We start from the raw sequence: 21527 nt of genomic DNA on the forward strand, positions 1-21527 counted from the left end.
AATAAATTTGACAAGCAAAAAAAAAAGTAATCTCGTCCAAAAACACATGCTTTATTTCGATATTGAATGATGCATTTCTTAACATCATAAAAGACTAAAAATAGTAGGGGGACATGTGATATTCTGCCCCCTACTCAAAATAGTAGGGGGGACACGTCCCCCCCCCCGCGCCCATGAGTAAATCAATAATAATATCGAAATACATAGATATTAAAATTCAAGGAGCAGACAATAAACTTACTGAATTTTAAAGTTCAGCAATAATTTGTGAAAGACGTGCATGCCTACATGAATATGCAATAGGTGGGCTGATGATGTCATATATCCCCACTTATATACTTTTTTATAATTTTGAAATCAAACTATTTCTTTACTTTTTTCATAGGCCTATATGCTTGAACATCTCCCTTGTAACCAAATAAGTTTCAGCTATACGATTGGCTTAAGCAATAATTCAGTAGTCGATCTATTTTTTTTTTTACATTCTTTGAGGACAAACTTTGAAAAGAAATAATTTCTTATCATGGAATACAAAAGAAAGAGTCGTGAGGTGGCATCACCTGCTCATTGCACAATATTGAGGCCATGTTATAGAACTGTTTCAACGAATTAATGCACAAAATGAACTGTCATATACTTGGTAACTTTGTTATTCCATTTTGATAAATTATTAAGTGTTCTGTTTGCCTTATTTTACACTATTGATTCAAATCATATAATTTTCAGACTGGATAAATTATCCTCTCTGAAGACATGTAGCTATCAATTAGAATACAGGTTTCGCTGTAGTTGTACGAATTACCCAAGGTAAATTGCATGGTCATGGTAATAAAAAACGAAAGCCATATGCAAAAACTTAATTCCGACAGATTCAAGCATCTTCCAAAGCTCTTTTCAAGTGTAAAGGCTTATCAACGAAGAGACAAAACTGAGTAAAACTTTCATGAAAAATCTGATAAGGAAAGAGAAAAATCATAATTTTTTATTTTTTTTCAGTCTAAAACATTATATTCTTGGTTTTATCCAATTTGCAAGAGTTTAGGTTGCCCGTTGCGGAAAGAGACGCTAAGAGATAGAAAGAGAGGAAAATCAAAGTCAATTTCGAAATGCGAGCTTCTGATCATGTTGGGTTCGATATCATTTCATTCGCAAGACTTCCTGCAGCTATCTCCTGATCACAGTGAGTGGCGAACGGATGAAAGGCCTTGGTGCCCCCCCCCCCCCCAATTTGTTACGACCAAGAAAAAAAAAGAAAAAGGGAAGAAAAGAAAAGCAAAGCAAATACAGAACGGTGAGTTATGATATCATTTTCTGAATAATATGTCAAACTCTATCACAAAAATTGATTTTAAAATAAAAATGTCGAAAGTTTTACTCACGCGCTTTGCTTGCTCGCAACTTAAAAAAAAAGAATTTTAGCCCGAAACGCCATATAAAGCTTTCTCAAAATTTTGGGTCTGATCACAGTATCGTTGGAGATATTTTGAACATAAACTTTGAATAAAGCTTATGATCGTAGAACATTTTTCTACGATTGATTGCATTAACTATAATGTATATTTACTCGCTAACCTTTGTGTTACGATTAATCGCTAACTTTTGTGTTACGGGACCCAGAACTAAATTAGTGTAACCTTTCTACCAAGATGAAGTACATGTTAACAGGGTTTAGCAGCTAGTCAAGATAAATGTTTCAATCAAAGGGATACACGTTTCTTTAAGTGGTGCTTGAAATGGGCGATGACTTTTTATTCCTTTCTCGTATTGGTTTTGTATACCCTTTTATAACAAAAGATTAGTATATTTTATACTGAAAATGATATTTTGTGAAAGGAAAGATAGAAAATGTTTTTGAATGAATAAATGAATAATGAGGTAGTTGCATTCTCTGCCACTGTTCTCGTGCTCAATCACTTTCTGGTTGTCTGATTTTTCGTTTTTCCTTTTATGGAACTTGACCTTTTCGATAATGTTTCCTCATTCTTATTTTTTCATGCTGTTCTATTATATTTAGCTTATTTCGTTAATTTCGTTTTGACAAGTTGCTTATTATTTTGCATTATTCGTTTCATTTTTTTCATATACTGAAGAAGGCTGAGAACCGACATTTTTATTATATACACACTTACAGACGCGTCGATCCTGGGGGGGGGGGCAGGGGGCGATCGCCACACCAGTGAAAATATTGGGGGGACAAACATATCATTTTGCCCCCCCCTCAATAATTCTGCATGTGCAAAAATGAAATAAGATTTTAATGTTACACAGCAAGCGAGATTGAGATACACAACTCGTTCTTTATTTAAAATCGTGCTCAAATTTTCCGCTTTTCAGATTGGAATATAAATATTTTTAGCTCGCGCTTCGCGCTCGCATCATTTCTGTGGCAAAAAAAAACATTATTTTCATGATTAAATACTTAGGTGAATAGTACTGTTTTCAGTTCAAAACCTCAAAAGAACTCCCGCTTCGATTTGCAATAATAGTCTTTTGTTGAACTCAATATTTATTCCACAATCTCAAAGTTCGGCCAGTCATGTGACCACTTAGATCTTTATATTACCTACACGACCGATACGTCTGTACTGAATAGGAGATCTTGCTTGATTATCATCGTCAAACAACACACAATTTCTTCAAATCCACGTCTGACGAGGAAAAATTATTCATCATGGTTGTCAAGATTTACATTGATATGCTATCCCAGCCTTGCCGATCGCTCATCATCTTCCTCAAGAACACAAAGATTCCGTTCGAATTGGTAACGGTCAACCTCCGAGATGGTAATACTTTTTTTATCATTTTGCAATGTAGGATTTAGGATTTGTTATTGTTCGTTATCAATAAAATTTCTTTATCTGTAGGACTATCATCTTTATCATATTCATTCATCTGATTACCGCTATCGAAAGGGTACCTTCAAATCTCTCAATAATACATGAACCTCACAGAAGTTGTTAAACAGTTTAACATGTCTAAACAACCATGTGTAATTTATTGAAGATTGAATAAAAAATTAACTGTGTTGTTTTAGTTTTCAAACACTCTTTTAAAATTCAACGACTACTGTGGAGTTCAAATAGTAGCCAGCGTTGTACAAACTTGATCGAGAGAAATTTAAAAAGCAAAAAGCAAAAAAAAAAAGGATTCACTACAAAATGAAGGTCATTTTATTTCATTATTTTTCCATTTTTGCACATCTTCCAGAATATCTGTACTGGGGGTGCTGCCTATGAAGAATAATACCCGCAGCACGCCCAAGGAAAAATTTTGGGGGTGATGCACCCCCGTTTCCCAGTGTCATGATTAACAAGCCAGACAAGATAGCGTTTACATTCAGATGTAATTAGCTTGAAGCCTCGTGGTGTAGCAGTTCTGCCACTCCCCTGGTAATCTGAAGGTCGTTAGTTCGAATCCCAGCGTGGCCTAACGTCCTTTCGCAAGGCGTCAAGCCATATATTTTTCCACTCTCTATCCAGGTGTTAAATGGCTATCAAATAGGATGCGAAAGTTTATGTAGTATACCTAGAAATTGAGTATTGGAACTCTTGTTGGAATGCTGCCCAGGGAGTGGAGGAAGATTGTGCATTATTTTTATACGGGCATGCCATCAGGATCCGATGTCCGCGGGGTAATAGTATAATAATTGCAAAATAAAGCGCTGAGAAACAAAGCTTATTAAGCGCTATAATGTAACTATCATTATTTATTTTGATGATTTCACGTAGAAACAATCAATATATCGATTTCGCAATATGGAGGAAAGTTCAAGGAAAGAAATCCTCATATCGAGGGTCTTAAAGTCAAGTCAGCACAAGTCTTGACCATCATGGGACGTTTGCCTCCATAATAATTTTCATTCCTTCTTCAAATAATTAACGATCATTTTGACCAGTTTAACAAATATTAGATATCGGCAGTTCCGTTTGTTTTTCATTAATATTCAACTAAAGATAGCACTTGTAGGACTTCATATTTGACAATATCACCTCTTGGATTCGGGATTGACCTTTTTTGTGGCAATAATGCGATACAGGTGTATAATCAAAGGATAAGGTGAAGTAGCGATATCTTTTCGTGAATTTGCATTTTAAAAATGATAAATGATTTCACCTTTAGCACGAAAATAGCAGAAGCCAAACCAGTGGAGTACAGATGAGAGGCCTTAAGGGGAAGGGTTGCCCCCCCCCCCCAGAAAAAAAATCACGAACAAGAAAATATAAAGAAAGAAAAGACAGAAGAGTGAAATATGATATTATTTTCTGAAAATTGCGTCAAAATCTTATACAAAGTGTCAACATTTTTGCTCGTTCGCTTCATTCGCTCGCTCACTTTAAAGAAATAGATTTTGCCCGCTAAGCAATATCTAACCCCTCGAATTTGTGGACTCATTACACCTTTGAGCAAAACCCTCAGTGATGCACAATTTTAAAGGAAGGTGCTTCATAGTACTCATACAAATTTCCAAATTTTTTTCGGTTTTCTTGGTTCTGAATATCAATTGAAAGAGATGCAAGATTCCGGTGACCCTGGTTCGATTCCCAAGTGGTGCGCTAGTGCCCTTTGGTAAGGCATTTATCCTCGTTACCGGGTCCCTCGGAGAGGACCTTAAGCCGTTGGTCCCCTGGTTGCTTGCTCACAGGCATTCGTGCTTTCTTAGCAGTCAGGTAAAAAAAGCCTAGGTATAACTTTGTAATATTCCTTAATTAGTAGGAAATCAGTTCAATTGTTTATCGTTATCCTGATATTTTCAATTTGTACCTCAACTAATCAATTTCCTCTTCTCAGGTAGTCATATGAAACCAGAATACAAGAAAATTACACCTCTGTGCACTGTACCAGCTATTCAAGATGGAGACTTTAGTATGGGGGAAACGTAAGCTAACACATTTCTGTATTATAATTTCCAGGTTTTCCCTTCTCCCTCTCACTCTTTCTCTCTCTCTCTCTCTCTCTATATATTCAAGTTGCAGCTCTCCCTCTCTCTCTCTCTCTCTCCCCTCTCTCTCTCTCTCTCTCTATATATATATATATATTTAAATATATATATATAAAACAGATACATGTAATTCGTGTCAGTATGATGCATTCTGAGATGTCACACAGTCACTACAAGTATTTCCATGATTTATTTTAGCCATTTTACTTTTATTATATTGAATAAAAAAAATGGTCTTAGATTCAACGAGAAAGGGGTATCTGCCATACCACAGTAAACTTGTTGCATGAAAAATCAAACAAAATTTTACATTTTGGAGAAAAACTGGAAATATCTGAATTTTTTTACAGTTAGATAAAAAAAAAAAGAGAATGCTGAGTGTGTGGTGGCATTGCGATGCATCGAATCCCCAATTCGCATACCGCCCATGGTGTACATTTGGATTTTTAAAAATCATTTTATATTATGAGCTCATCTTTTCCTAATCTTATGCCAGAAATCGATCATGACATTTTTCAATCACATGACTCTTTGATTTTTATGTATGCCTATCAAATCAAGTTTATATGGGGGTTTCCGAGACCTTAAAGATCTGGAATATATGATGAAAAACCCTTGTTCAAATACCAATATGCTGTCTTTTTTAAATTCTTTTTCAAATGTTTTAAACAGCATGGCGATCATTAGGTATTTGGCGACGAAATATTCAGACCTAGTCCCTGACCACTGGTACCCGAAGGATCTAGAGAAAAGAGCCAGAGTTGATGAATACATGGCATTTCATCATACAGGTACAAGAGGAGGATGCGGTCGTATCTTTTACAGTGAGGTGAGTCTTTACTTTTCCCCGTCGAGATATTTTGTTTGTTTGTTTGAAAATAAGTATATAAAAGAATAAATAAATGAATAATAAAATAAATATCAAGATGATGAATAGATAGATAGATCGGTCTAGATACAGATATATTAATCAATGAATTAAGAAATAAATAATAAAGCAATAAATGAATAAGTACGCAAATAAATAAATGATTAAATAAATAAATCAATCAATCAATAAATAAATAAATAAATAAATAAGTATTAAGTAAATAGCCAGATCTATTGAATAGCTGCGATTTCAAATATTCATTAGGAAACGAAGAAACAATGTAACCCATAGCGGGCTCTGTTTATGCACTGTACTCCTGCCGTTGGATCAAGTTCACATACCTAAATTTGAGCAGTTTGAATAAAATTCTCCACAAATTCCATTATGTTAACACGATGTGAACAATTTTAGGGCATGCTGACGAATACGAAAGGGGTACTCCGGGCTGAAAATGTTTTGTAGCGTAGAATTCCGAGATCAAGATGCTGAAAACTTCATCAAACTTAGATAACAAAGTTATTGAATTTAATTTCAGCAATATTTTGTGAAATCAATATAATCAGTATGCACTAGGTGGGCTGATGATTTCACATCCCCACTTTCTTTTTTCTGGTGGTATTACATGATTTTTTTCAAATATCTGTGAATAATATGTCTCCCTTGTAATGAAGTTGCAGAAACGAATTATAATACATAATGCACTAATTCAGTTGTGAATCCAATTTGTTTAGTTCTTCGAGATTTTTTAAATTAACCTAATTTCATACAAAAAACAAGTGGGGGTATGACATCATCAGTTTGTTCATTGAATATTTTTAGACATGTATGGAAATGTTTCACCAGAATAATTCAAATATTTAAAATGCCATAATTGTGTTATTCCTTGTCTGATTTTGATCAAATTTTCATTGTTTTGTTTGTCTGATTTTCCTTTGTCTGTTTAAATCATACTATTTTCGGCCTGGAGTACTTCTTATTTCAGCAAGTATATAATTTCTCATAAGCGAAAGAAATGTTGTTATCATTATCCGAAATGCGTACTATTTCCAGATAGTATTCTGTTAAACCCCATAACAAAAACAAACCGTATGATTATTTTTTTTTATAGAAAACGGTCAATTTCTCACAATTTAAAATTCATGAATTGGAATATTCACGAGGTTCTCCAGCAGCTTCCACAGGATGTTTTCTTTAATTTGTAGCAGGAACAATTGCTTCCTAATGTACTACATCTTTTTATATATATATAATACAGATCGTTATCCCAATGCTATCTGGAGGAAAGGAGCATGCATCGGAGGAAAAATTGAAGAATGACGAAGAAAATCTTACCAAGCAGCTTGATAAGCTGGAGCATGCTTTCTTACAGGACAATGCTTGGCTGGCCGGGGATGACATCTCAGTTGCTGATGTGCTGGCCGTTTCTGAGGTAAGAATTGAAGAGTTTGGTTGCAAAAGGGGTTAGGTCCACTTTGGATCATTCCGAGAAAAATCACGTTTTTATTCTCACGTATTGCAATATTCTTATAAGAAACTAAATTGCCATGAATATACTACCCTATCATGTGAACATAAAATTGGGTATAAAAAGAAATCCACCCGTCTTCAATTTTGTTCTTTATATTTGTTAAAAAATCACCCGTGGACCTAACGCCTTTTGCAAGCAAACTGAAATTAATCCAATCTCTTTTGAGTAAAAAAGTGATTTTTCTTTGCCACTGTTATCCACGTTTTAAAGTGAATTTTAATTTTTCTTTGGTATCAACATCAGAGCGACTAAAAATCTATCGGTTTTGAGAAAGAAAACAATAAAATTCATTAAAAATGTACCCAACCCCTTTTGACAAATGAGCTATTCAGAAGACTTTGGTTGCAAAAGGGGTCCGAAGTCCACTCCACGTTTTAAAGTGAATTTCAATTTTTCTTTGGTATCAACATTAGAGCGACTAAAAATCTATCGGTTTGAGAAAGAAAACAATAAAATTCATTAAAAATGTACCCAACCCCTTTTGACAAATGAGCTATTCAGAAGACTTTGGTTGCAAAAGGGGTCCGAAGTCCACTCCATTTTTTTTTCAATTGTTCTCTGTTGCAATAATTGTGTAAAAGATTATGACAGTAGCTTTTTTTTGGGGGGGAGGGGTAATATTTATTGGCGACTATTTTCATCATCTTTAACAGGTATATTCATAATCAATATTTTTACAGTATATCAGTGTATATACTTGCAATCGTTTACAAAATATAGTGCATATATTGTCGCTGTCGGCGTTCGGAATAGCAAACACATGGCGAAATATCCACCATCCGGTGGCTAGATAATTTCGAACCAGCTGAAATAAAATATCAGTCAGTGTTCGACAAATCTTGGGTACTTTTGTCAAAAGATGTCAAGTGTGTTAAGGGTGATGTTACCAATGTTATCGATAGTCAAACCTACCTTGATACTGAGACTGTTTTTTCCTCATGATTCCTTCTATTTTTCTCTCACATGTATAATACAGATGATGCAGAATACCATTAATGGGCGCGATGTAACAGAGGGTCGACCTAAACTCAGGGCTTTTGTTGATCGTGTGAAAACTCGCCTCAATCCGACATTTGACGAAACTCACGCAGTATTGTACGAATTTAGGGCTAACTATAAGAAATAGATATCAATCATCACATTCCTGCACCGCACCCAATATAATTATTAAAATGTTCTAATAAATCAACGAATACCGAATATAACATCTTTAACGTGAACTCTAAAAAGTGAATTTATCTTTGGTCAGTCCAGTGCAATTGATACATGTCATGTATTTTACTATATTATCATGATTATAGTTACAGTGATTGTGTCCAGGAAATAGCCAAACATTGCTAGATTAACTGCTGCATCCCGGTTTATCCCTAAAAATGCAGTAATTTCTGACGAGTTTGTTTCTGAGCGAACTGTAAACTTCTTTTCTACCTCCATCATGTCCATGCTCAAACAGTTTATTACCATTTTTTGGACAAATTTACCTATTTTTGTTTCAATTGTCATGTTCGACAATCGGTATATTTTTTTCTTAAAGTTGGACAAGATTTGGGAAATTGTGTTTTTATATCGTATATTTCCATTTTCAAAAATTAGAATATAATGATTGGAACTTGATAAACGCAATAAAAATCATTGATGCATGAAATATCAGGTTGGGAATGGGGGAGGCTGCTAAAGTTAAATTTGAGAGTCAGTATTTTTTTTTCGTATATACGTTTCTATCATACACTGTTAAAAAACCCTGATTTTACAGGAAAAAAGAAGATTTTGCAGAAAGCAATAATAGAATCATTCTGTAAATTCATAAAACAGGAATTTTTCTACAATTTAACAAAACAGGTCTGTTTAAAAAGGGGGAAAAGGGTTCCATACACCGAATACCAATTTCCTGCAATTTTACGTATAATGTAAGATTTCGCAATCTATTAAAGATTACAGATGTACTTGAGACTCTGCTGCAGGAACTTTTTTTATTTTAAGGATAAATTTTCTATTAGTGTTAGTACCAACGATTGCAAAATAATGCTTGGTTCTTGATGATATAAGCGATAAACAAACAGTAAAATATCTGGCTGGAAATAGAGGGGGCTGCTTAAAAGCGGAGCTTGGAGTCGTAGAGTATAGCATCCTAATTAAAATATTAAAATATTATATAAGCAGCTAGTCAGCTGCTCATTTACCGATATCATCTCCATGAAATGAGACGAACACGTATACGTCATCATGCTTATGGGTGCTATGGAGTATGCGGCCCTCTATTCTCATGATATTGATGAAGATGATCTGTTTTATAATATAATTTTTCATACTTTGGATTTCATTCAGCCGTCAAGATTCCGATGTTGAGCATAGCGTGTAGCGCTTAAGTGATGTTTAATTCAAACTTATAATCTCGATTTGTCAAGAATTGTCTCATCTTTGTTGTACTCATCAGTCAAATTAAACTCAAAATGAACTTTTTGGCTGCTCATTCAAATCATGGACCTATTTTGGAATAGGTCCATGTTCAAATTGCTAAGGTTGGTAAAATCGGTAGCATAACTTTTATTATCACACATCCCACCTGGAGAATGAGCATAGAAAAGTTGCAAAGTGATGTTGATGTTGAACTCTATATCGCTATGATTATGATATGTTTATAACTCTTGGAAAAAATGTGGGTGTTCATATTCATAATCATGCCCAAGCTCGTAAAATCAATTATAAACGCGTTATTTTATATGATGTCTATACGAAGCATGGAGTCCTAGTCTCTCTTCAATGGTTAAATGCTATGCAATCATTCGTGATTTTATAGCTCAGTGTACTGCTTTCGGTATTTTCATTATCAATAAAAAAGTTAATACGTACAGCTACTACTGCAACAGATTTTTTATGTACTTATTTCCTCCTTTACAATACGAACTTATTTTCATTTTTACTATAGATGATTTGGTTGATTTTTTAGATTTTCGTTTCTTGCATCCTCAAAACTTGTGTGGAACATTTTTTATTTTATCATCCTTATACTGAATGTTGATTAGGGAATAGCCAGGCCAATGACTGTTTGCTACTCTTTTACATATCCCATTACATGAATTTCGTTATTCTGCTAAAAATTTGCAATTGTCATTGTAATTTTGAATTATTCGCGAGTTTGGATTGATCTGATTCTCGAGGTCTTGTATTTTTCAATGAGAAATATAGACGGTAGAAACAATTTTGAATTTGAATTGCGTCACTCTCAAAAACGTGAAAATGTGTGCGTATGTGAGTGGATGTGGGGTGCACATTTTCCCAAGGAAAATTTGACAAGCCCCCCCCCCCCCCCTATGGGTTTCAGGCAAAAATTAAGTGATTTTCGTCCGAATTTTTTTTTTGACAAGCAAAAAAAATGTCTTCACTTTCGAAGGGGGGTGGGGTGCACACTTCTGTTTTAATGGCATATCTATACATTACAAATTTTAGTTGTGCCTTTTAAAGGAGGGCCCGTGCCCCCCCCCCCCCCCTGGATCCGACGGTGTGCGCGTGTGGGTGAATTACCTACTTCCTTGGGACACTTCTTTTGTATTTTACCCATCAACCGGAGCGGATTTCTTACAACATGACATGAACTCTATTCCTAAACTTATAATTTGCAAAAATGCCCGTCCGGCCATTTTAATTCACGTTGTGTGTGTCAAAATATAGCATTATCGTCGGTGCGGTAGGTGAATTATTCACGTATAGGCCTATCTGAAAATGGTCCCGGTAAGAGGACTAAATTAATGATAATAACAAGATCGACGCAAACAAATTTGGCGATTAAAGGGAAAACCACCCTGACCGTGTAAATGTTATTAATAGCAGAAAGCATGATTAAAAATATTGGTAAAGATTGGAAGAAAATCCATCAAAGATTTAAAAAGTTATCAAAATTTCATAGTTTTGATTTGTGACGTCAAATGCGAGCAGCTTCAATTAAAAAAAATCATTGAAATTTCATTTTCACAAAAAAAATAAAATGATTTTTATTGTACCGTCAATATATCAAGAGACGAATCATGTAACACTCACTCCTGATATTACGTAACATATGAAGAGTTTAGTTGCAAAAAGGAGTTAGGTCCACTTTGGACCATTCCGAGAAAAAGGACGTTTTTAATTCTCCCAATATTGCAATGTTCTTGTGCGAAACTGAATTTTCATGATACCCTTCCATGAGAACATGAAATTGGGTATAAAAGAAATCTAGCTGTCTTCATATTTTTTATGATATTCTTTTCCAAAAAATCTGTGTGGACCTAACACCTTTTGCAACTTAACTGAAATGGACCTGACCCCTTTTTAAAAAAAAGTGTTTTTTCTTTGTCATTTTAGTTCATATTTTAATAAGAATTTCAATTGTTCTTTGGTATCATCTTATATAGAGCTCCTAAATACATGTATATATATATACATTGAGACATAAAAATTAAATTTGATGAAAAATTGACCTAACCCCTTTTGCAAGTGAGCTCTTTATATGGGGCAGCTGCTCGTATATAAGAAAGCGACAAAGTCTGTAAACTTTAAAAGCTTCACTCCGGGTATAGACTGCTGGAGTGGGTTCTAGGTGATCTCTTTTGAAGTGTAGAATCCACAAAAATAGCGCAATTATAGGACCTGGAACAAGAGAGCAGTACCCAAGAGAGTGGTGTTTTTAATGTGCAACACACGGGGCAACACAGATGACAGTATCGCCTAGTGCCTCAACTAGAAGTAGGCATACTGCTACAAATGGGGCATAAAAAGAAAGAAATGAACTAAAATGGAGTAGCATGTCAATTTCACATCACCAAGGAGATGACTGAAGTTTATCTCAGGTCGGGTCATGCATGTCATCCATCCGAGGCCTACGCTCGATCGAGACGATAGAGGGCGACCATACCACAACAACAATGATCTGCTGAATTAGAGCTGAACTGTTTCGCACTGCTGCTGGTAAGATAATTTCATGATATAATCTCATATCGGGGTGAAATAATGCAATAGGCTTACACTTTTGTCAGAATCTATGTTTCCTATTTTTGTTTTAATGTATGAAATGAAAGTTATAATCGTGTTATGTTTAACTGTTAACTTGATCGACGATAGTCGACATTCCGCTGTACTGTACAGTGTAGGCTAAGCTGCTATTCATTGCCAGTGGCAGTGCGGCACTGTCTTAGTCTGCTATGCAGACTCTGAATGGCTCGTGAGGTGGGATCTGCTACTGGTTTGCGAAGCAAACCAGCCTGAAAGGGTGAGCGAAGCGAGCCATTTCAGAGTCTGCTTCTTCTTTGGAAATCTTGTTCCCACGGTCAAAATAAGTCCCACCCACCCAAAATTTCAGAGAGCTTTCATTGGATAACTTCATCTGTCTATCAACCAAATTTTAGGACCCCTGAGGCTCGGGCTGAGGAGTATAGATAATCCCCTACTTTAACCACAGAGCCACGAGCAGGGTTATTATATAATACCCTGGCTCAGGCCATCAGAAAGTGTTTACATATGACATTCCACTGAGCAGCTGCATCTATGGCTCCATTGCCCAAACCAATACATATTGTGTATGCATGGTAGTGGATAGCTCTATTATGGTATTATCATTATCAAACCCTTTTCATCATATCTAACTCATTCGATTCAATTCAATCTTTATTTCACAAATAGTATAAAAATACAAGGAAACATCAAATAATGCGATTAGATAATAAAAATAAATTCCGTGGCTTCCAATGAAGGTAATAAGAAACCTGTGAGGCTGGATCACCAAAACATAGTAAAAAACACAACATTAATACAAAACAAAATGTCATCATTATAATAATTAGTGCAGGAAAAGGGAGGAAAAAACAACAACACATTACAAAGAACACGAGTTGAGGGGTCTATACAGTACAAGTATGCATCGATATCAACTGCGAGAATTAATAATCATTTCCTAGAAAATTTGTATACTGTTTTCTAAAGGGAGATAAAAATTGTGAATTAGTTATTATTTGGGGAATCTCATTCCATTGTTTGGGACCTACATAACCCAGCTTCGTAACTAGACCTGATAGACCATAAATGAAATTTATTGGAAGAACGGGCATTATGGTTATGAACTTGATTACTGTATTGAAAAAAGATCTGAAAACTCTACATGGGTAGCAACCTGCTTGTACGTATACATAAATATTGTGAGTTCTTGCTTATTAATATCATAAGGACAGTTTCTTAAAGTTCAAGACCACCCCAGGAAAATGGGAAAATGCTGACTTGAATAAATACTGAAAAATCAAACTAGCATATAGTGCAAAAAATTTCATCAAAATCGAATGTAAAATAAGAAAGTTATGACATTTCAAAGTTTCGCTTATTTTTAACAAAATAGTTATATGAACGAGCCAGTTACATCCAAATGAGAGAGTCAATGATGTCACTCATTCGCTAAAATAAATAGTGAGTGGATGACGTCATAGTCTCCTCATTTGCATACCAGCTAGGATGTGCACATAATTTAAATTAAGCGAAACTTTGAAATGTCAAGACTTTTATTTTACATCCGATTTTGATGAAATTTTCAGTGTTATGCTTGTTGGATTTTTCTCTTTTTATTCAAATCAACCTTTTTGTTCGGGTGGACTTGTCCTTTAAAGGTCAAGTCCACCTCAGAAAAATGTTGATTTGGATCAATGGAGAAAAATCAGACAAGCACAATGCTGAAAATTTCATCAAAATCAGATGTAAAATAAGAAAGTTTCGCTTATTTTTAACAAAATAGTTATATGAACGAGCCAGTTACATCCAAATGAGAGAGTCAATGATGTCACTCATTCGCTATTTCTTTTGGTTTTTTTATTGTTTGAATTATAGAATATTTCAATTTTTACGAATTTGACGATTATGACATCCTTGCCTGAAGCACAAAATGTTAAAATAATGGAATTCCACGTGTTCAGGGAGGAATGAAACTTCATTTCACATGACAATGACAAGAAAATGAAAATATTTCGTATTTCATATAATAAAATACAAAAGAAATAGTGAGTGATGTCATCAGTTCCTCATTTTCATCCCGACCGAGATGTGCATATAACTGTTTTGTGAAATGAAGCGAAACTTTAAAATGCCATAACTTTCTTATTTTACATACAAGTTTGATGAAATTTTATTATGCTTGTTGAAATTTTCTCATTTTGTTCAAATCAAGTTTTTCTTGAGGTGGACTTGTCCTTTAAATAAATGCGCGGATGGTGCTAGGTAATGGAAATTGGTAATTATTCTTAAGTTTCTTTTGAATTTTGAATATTGAGTCCAAATTCATATGAGGTTACATTGGTATATATTTTGAATAAGAGCGAATCATGGAATGGTATAAAGTTATCAGATTTTTATGAAGCAAACTACGCTTAAGTTTGTAAATTAAACCAGTATTCCTTAAAACATGTATCATAATGGTACTTAAACTCGAAATATTATCCAACTCAAAAACACCATAGAGTTCAGAACTTGAATAATAGATAGTTTACAAAATGAAAATCTTAAATTTCAAGATTGTAAGTTTGTAAACTATCATACTTTAAATCAAACAGGATAGCTATGTTTTATTATTTTGTTCCTGTTTGGAATTAACTTCTAACCACAGTTTGTTGATTGGACCTGGGACCTTGTAGGTATATCCACTTCTCCATGCATGCTACTGTATTCAACCTGTTTTACTGTTATGTTTACAGCTCGGTTTGATATTAATTAGCCTTAATCAGCATCATTTAAGTTGTCATGCCCAGCAACATTCGTTCACCGTTGTATTGAAAGTGCTTTTATGCCAGCCATAATACCAGTGGTAAAGACGTGCAGTTATGTATGTGACAAATCTGGTACTTTCAATTCAAACTCATAAGTATGCTGAATGACAATGTTGGCATTTTTTTATATAAACTTAATTCGGATTTATTTGATTTAAATAAGATTTTTTTAATTTTAATGTGATTTTTTCTTACAGATTTTTTTTAAAACCAAGCGCAAACACCCAAAATTTAACCCTTTACACTGACATCAATTTTAAGATCATACATTTCACCACTAAGAATATTCTTAACTATATTTCATAATCAAATCCAGTCAAAATATAATTTACAGAAAATATTAAAGCCATGAATAGGCTGACATTTTCTGCTGTGTCTAAAGTGAATGTAGAGAGCTTCTACTGATTGGTTCAAAGGAACTGTCTTGGTACAGCTAATGCTGCAAAGTTGGTGTTCATTTTAAAACTCTGAACATTTAATGAGAATCAGTTTATTTGGAAGAATTCCATGACTCAGAGATTCAAATTCTCCAAAGAGAAACATTTTTTAAATCTTATTTTCAAGCCCATGATTGAAGATCATAATGTTAAAGAAAACTGCACTTATCTTTTGTTTGTTTCAACCCCAAGTTGTTCTTTGAGCCAAATTGGAACAACTGTTTCAAAGCATTGGCTTGCAAAACTTTGACCGACTGCATTCAAACTTAAAGAAATGGACCAGGCTGAAAATATTCACGTCTAGATAAATAGAGTAAAATGATGAAAATTTCACAAAAATTTGATGACAAATAACGAGGTTATTGTATTTTAAACTTTATCAGTATTTTGTGAAAAACAGTTATATTTACATCGTCATGAATATTCATTTGGTCGGTTAATGATGTCACATCCCATCTTTCCTTTTTCTTATAACACGAAATCATAATTATTTCATTTTTTCATACATGTGTAAATAATGTGTCTCCATTATGATGAAATAAGTTGCGGCAATAAATAACTAATGTACTTAATTAGTTCTCAAATCAATTTTTTTAGTTCTTGGTAAATTCTTTTTTTAATAAACCTAATATCATATAATTATGATAAAAAGAACAAGTGGAGATATGCCACCATCAGCCCAACTAATGGATATTCATGAAGACATGCCTAGTTTCACCGGAAAGATGGAAAAGAAATCTTTAAAATTCAATAACTTTGTTATTTGTTATGCGATTTTGATCACATTTTCAGCATTTTGAATTTTACTCTATTAATCAGTGAGATATAAATTTCTCCAGCCTGGACAATTCCTTTAAGTTCTTCTTTGAGCCATAGTTGGAACTATTGGACTATTTCAAAGCATTTGCTTGCAAATTTTTGACAAACTTGCAAGTTGATTTAAATGATTTCTTTCACAATAAACTTGAATACCTGCAGTATTTGGCAGTTGTTAGAAGTTTTGCAAAAAAATAAGAAAACGGGTTCCCTTATACTACTGTGTCGGCCTATTTATTTGAATAAGACATATAAAAGAATAAAATGATAAACTATTGGTCTAACGGGTCACTAGGGACATTGCAGAATTTTACTTTTATTGTACTCCATTCAAAACATTCACTAAAAAATGTACAAACATAAATCCTTTTGGCGAAGGGCACTAAAATGTATAGTTGCTATGATTTAGTCATGTTAGTGCCCTTTGCCAAAACATTCATCCATTTTTAAAATAAAAATGTACATTTTACTGAATCTTTTTCAGTGAACTGGCTGAATGAAGCACAATCTCACTCAGAATATGAAAACAATTATAGCTTTGTCAACACATGCAATGTCGATGCCAAAGATGTGAAAGTTGCATATAGTTATGCCGGGAGCTACATGTATAAGCATTGATGTTTTTAATTACCTGTTTACTAGTGCAAACTGCTTACATGTATGTGCCCCATTGGTTTGAAGGATAATTATTTCGTTTCCAAATGTTGGATTTGAATTGTGGAAAGTAGGTCAGATCTTTGTTGTCTGTTAACTATGTGCTTACCGGTTATATTGGCTGTAGTGTATGCTATTTATATCATTTCATAGGCGGATCCAGGGTGGGCCCGAAGTGTCGGCCCCCCCCCCCCCCCTTATATTGGCAGAACTAAAAGAAGGAAAAAGGCGGAAATAAAAAAGAAAAAGAAGGGAGAAGAGAGGAAGAAGATAAAAAAGAGAAGAAAGACAAGAGAATAAGATAAGGTCAGGGGAACTCCGGGAAAATAACAAAAATATGTAAAATTTTCGCTCCCGCTTCGCGCTGACATTGCCTGTTCGATGAGATACATATCTTATTTCAGTTCCGACATCGAGCTTTCATTATTTTGTTTTACAAATGATTTTTTTTTCATAAGTGCTTTGTAAAATGTCCGTTTTATGGTGTGAATATCAACATTTTCAGCTTTCGCTGTGCGTTCGCATTATGTAATTTGTCAAGTACTGTACATATTGTCTTTGTGTATTACATTAAAGTTTCAAAATATCCCTTCTGAGGTGTCTGATTGTGAAAAAGTAGGCATATGAGCTAGCGCTCTGCGCTAGCATTTTTGATTGGTAGGTCCAGTATAGAAAACGGTTCTGTACATTAATCAATCGGTTCCATTATAATGTAGAAATGATAAAGATACATCATTTAAAAACAGGATATTTAAGGAAGGGAAGAAGAATGAGAGAGCAAGTGAAAGATAAAACGAAAATAAAAATAAGAAAGAAGGAAAGGAAAGAATGAAAGAGTAAAAGAGAGAGAGAGAGAAAGAGAAAAAAAAATGGAAAAAAAAGGAAAGAGTGAATGAATGAATGAATGAAAGAAAGAAAGAAAGAAAGAAAGAAAAAGAAAGAAAGAAAGTAAGGGGGTCACAGGAAAAGAAGAAGAGAAAAAAGAAAGAAAACAGAAGAGAAGAAAGAAAGAGGAAAAGAAAAAATCAAGAAGAATCAAAGGGAAAAAAAGGAAAACGAAAAAGAAGAAAGAAAGGAAAAGAAAGAAAGAAAGGGCAATGTTTATTTTTATGTCACTTATTAGGCCCAATTACATGACGGGGGTGATCTTCTACATATTCATATTCTGTATACACGTTCCTCTCTGCGTGGACCGTTATAGAAGATATTTCCAAGGAGATATCATCTAACTCCTTGATATTTCAAAGTATAACACATATGTATCTACCCATGTATGTTATGTATAGCCATGGACCTATATACATGTAGCAAGCCCAGAATGTGAAAGAGAATGGCCCTACTTGTATACATTCCACAAGATAAGAAATGGTCATAACAGCTGGATCCTAATCCCTCTCTTGCCCCTACTTCCACAAATCTGCTGTCAATCATGGTATCTACTTATGGGCGGCCATAAGTGCCAAAATTACCGATTTGAGAAATATATATGTACCGTTGAAAATAAACTAAAATGCAGAAATATATCTAAAAATAAAGAAATTTTTAAAATAATTAAGATAACAAAAAAATAGAAATTCACAGAATCAAACATTAGTGCAGAAATAAGGACAAACACAAAAACAAGACAATCGCAAAGAATAATAAATGATAAAAAAATACGTAGATAACCATATAATTGAACACAATCACAGAAATATAGGTTCATGCAGGAATAGAGAAAGACTGAGAAATGTAAAGACATTCATAGAATTAAATACAACTTCAGAAATATAGACAACCGCAGAATTGAAGAGAACTACAGGAATAATAGAGACCACAGAAATAAAGACATTTTCAAAAATATAGACAGCCAGAGAATTGTAGACAACCTAATAAATATAGACAATCTCAGAATTTAAGAAAACTTCAGAAACATAAACAACAGAAATATAGACAACCTCAGAACACAAAAACTTCAGAAACATAAACAACAACAGAAATAGAGGCAACCTCAGAAATACAGACAACCGCAAAATTAAACAAAACGACTGAATTATAGTCCATCGCAAATAGCGCTACCTCGTCGAAAATAGAGACTGCAGAAATTCTGGAGAGCACAGAAATTCTGTAGAGCTGAGAAATAAAAGTACAGCACGTCAAACATACTGGAAATGAGAGGGCAATAGAGGGCGTACTACCACCACGCACGTGTATGATGCATGCATGCGACGAGTGCGATCGAGCATGTGCTATGGTTTTCATCGTTACCGGTATTTTGTATTACATTATCCCACTTGTTTTGGGATTTAATTTCAACCTCTATGGTTGATTACGTTTGTTGGGCCTGAACTTGGTAAAGAGGACTTCGTGAAACAGCGGACAAGTAGCTCACTATCTCCGATTCAGTCAAGAAGTTAGACTTATAACGGTGTTGAGAAACGGGCCCCATGATGTCTAATCTACGATGACCGGCGTGAAGTTGGTTGGATATTCGATATTCAAACTGTGAAGTTGGTTGGATATTCAGGTTCGATATTCAAACGCGTGTGAAGTTGGACAGATATTCAATATTCGATATTAAAAAATTAGGGGTTTTGAAAGCTAGCTAGGGGGTTTAAAAGGTGGAACACGTCTCGGGCAACCATAAAATAGCTGGCTTGCCCTAATACGAGGATTTTTTTAGGGGACAAAAGTCAGTGAATAAAAGGGTTGGAAATTTCTAATTTAATTTTTTTTTCAAGGGGCCCCCAGGGATATCCCGACGGCCTAGCCAGGGTAACCACCTATCCTAACTTGTAGAACTCGATTCGGGTAACAAGATAAACACCTGCTTGACCCGGCGCATGTACATTAAGGGGCTCAAATTAACAAAATTAAAGGGAATAAAGGGCTATTTAGACCATTTTTTAATTTAAAAAAAGTATTTTTTTCAAGGGGCCCCCAGGGATATCCCGACGGCCTAGCCAGGGTAACCACCTATCCTAACTTGTAGAACTCGATTCGGGTAACAAGATAAACACCTGCTTGACCCGGCGCATGTACATTAAGGGGGCCCAAATTAACAAAATTAAAGGGAATAAAGGGCTATTTAGACCATTTTTTAATTAAAAAAAGTATTTTTTTCAAGGGGCCCCCAGGGATATCCCGACGGCCTAGCCAGGGTAACCACCTATCCTTACTTGTAGAACTCGATTCGGGTAACAAGATAAACACCTGCTTGACCCGGCGCATGTACATTAAGGGGCTCAAATTAACAAAATTAAAGGGAATAAAGGGCTATTTAGACCATTTTTTAATTTAAAAAAGTATTTTTTTCAAGGGGCCCCCAGGGATATCCCGACGGCCTAGCCAGGGTAACCAACTATCCTAACTTGTAGAACTTGATTCGGGTAACAAGATAAACACCTGCTTGACCCGGCGCATGTACATTAAGGGGGCTCAAATTAACAAAATTAAAGGGAATAAAGGGCTATTTAGACCATTTTTTAATTAAAAAAGTATTTTTTTCAAGGGGCCCCCAGGGATATCCCGACGGCCTAGCCAGGGTAACCAACTATCCTAACTTGTAGAACTTGATTCGGGTAACAAGATAAACACCTGCTTGACCCGGCGCATGTACATTAAGGGGGCTCAAATTAACAAAATTAAAGGGAATAAAGGGCTATTTAGACCATTTTTTAATTTAAAAAAGTATTTTTTTCAAGGGGCCCCCAGGGATATCCCGACGGCCTAGCCAGGGTAACCAACTATCCTAACTTGTAGAACTTGATTCGGGTAACAAGATAAACACCTGCTTGACCCGGCGCATGTACATTAAGGGGGCTCAAATTAACAAAATTAAAGGGAATAAAGGGCTATTTAGACCATTTTTTAATTAAAAAAAGTATTTTTTTCAAGGGGCCCCAGGGATATCCCGACGGCCTAGCCAGGGTAACCACCTATCCTAACTTGTAGAACTCGATTCGGGTAACACGATAAACACCTGCTTGACCCGGCGCATGTACATTAAGGGGGCTCAAATTAACAAAATTAAAGGGAATAAAGGGCTATTTAGACCATTTTTTAATTTAAAAAAGTATTTTTTCAAGGGGCCCCCAGGGATATCCCGACGGCCTAGCCAGGGTAACCAACTATCCTAACTTGTAGAACTCGATTCGGGTAACACGATAAACACCTGCTTGACCCGGCGCATGTACATTAAGGGGGCTCAAATTAACAAAATTAAAGTGAATAAAGGGCTATTTAGACCATTTTTTAATTTAAAAAAGTATTTTTTTTCAAGGGGCCCCCAGGGATATCCCGACGGCCTAGCCAGGGTAACCACCTATCCTAACTTGTAGAACTCGATTCGGGTAACAAGATAAACACCTGCTTGACCCGGCGCATGTACATTAAGGGGGCTCAAATTAACAAAATTAAAGGGAATAAAGGGCTATTTAGACCATTTTTTAATTAAAAAAAGTATTTTTTTTCAAGGGGCCCCCAGGGATATCCCGACGGCCTAGCCAGGGTAACCACCTATCCTAACTTG

The 21527-nt window shown here is 35.0% G+C and overlaps 2 protein-coding genes across 3 annotated transcripts in view; both read left to right on the forward strand.

Annotated features, from left to right (window-relative positions):
• Positions 1 to 2532: 2532 nt before the first annotated feature.
• On the forward strand, positions 2533 to 8464 carry LOC121406876 (glutathione S-transferase theta-1-like). Its single transcript, XM_041597747.1, has 5 exons — positions 2533 to 2783; positions 4789 to 4876; positions 5612 to 5768; positions 7066 to 7239; positions 8315 to 8464. The coding sequence occupies exons 1-5, from the start codon at positions 2672 to 2674 to the stop codon at positions 8462 to 8464; spliced, it is 681 nt and encodes a 226-aa protein (XP_041453681.1). The 5' UTR covers positions 2533 to 2671.
• A 3734-nt stretch (positions 8465 to 12198) lies between these two features.
• The window catches only part of LOC121408452 (TRAF-type zinc finger domain-containing protein 1-like), a 48649-nt gene continuing 39320 nt past the window's right edge, over positions 12199 to 21527 (forward strand). For both annotated transcript variants that reach the window (XM_041599926.1, XM_041599928.1), the window contains exon 1: positions 12199 to 12279. The gene's annotated coding sequence lies outside the window, so the exon portion shown is untranslated. The remainder of the gene's footprint in view (positions 12280 to 21527) is intronic.

Source organism: Lytechinus variegatus, chromosome 2, assembly GCF_018143015.1.
Source record: "Lytechinus variegatus isolate NC3 chromosome 2, Lvar_3.0, whole genome shotgun sequence".
Taxonomy (NCBI): domain Eukaryota; kingdom Metazoa; phylum Echinodermata; class Echinoidea; order Temnopleuroida; family Toxopneustidae; genus Lytechinus; species Lytechinus variegatus.

Excerpts from the sequence above, each read along its gene's own strand:
- LOC121406876 (XM_041597747.1), top strand. The coding sequence starts at position 2,672 with ATGGTTGTCAAGATTTACATTGATATGCTATCCCAGCCTTGCCGATCG. Across the intron at positions 5,769-7,065 it reads GTCGTATCTTTTACAGTGAG|ATCGTTATCCCAATGCTATC; the intron begins GTGAGTCTTTAC and ends TATATAATACAG. Across the intron at positions 7,240-8,314 it reads ATGTGCTGGCCGTTTCTGAG|ATGATGCAGAATACCATTAA; the intron begins GTAAGAATTGAA and ends TGTATAATACAG.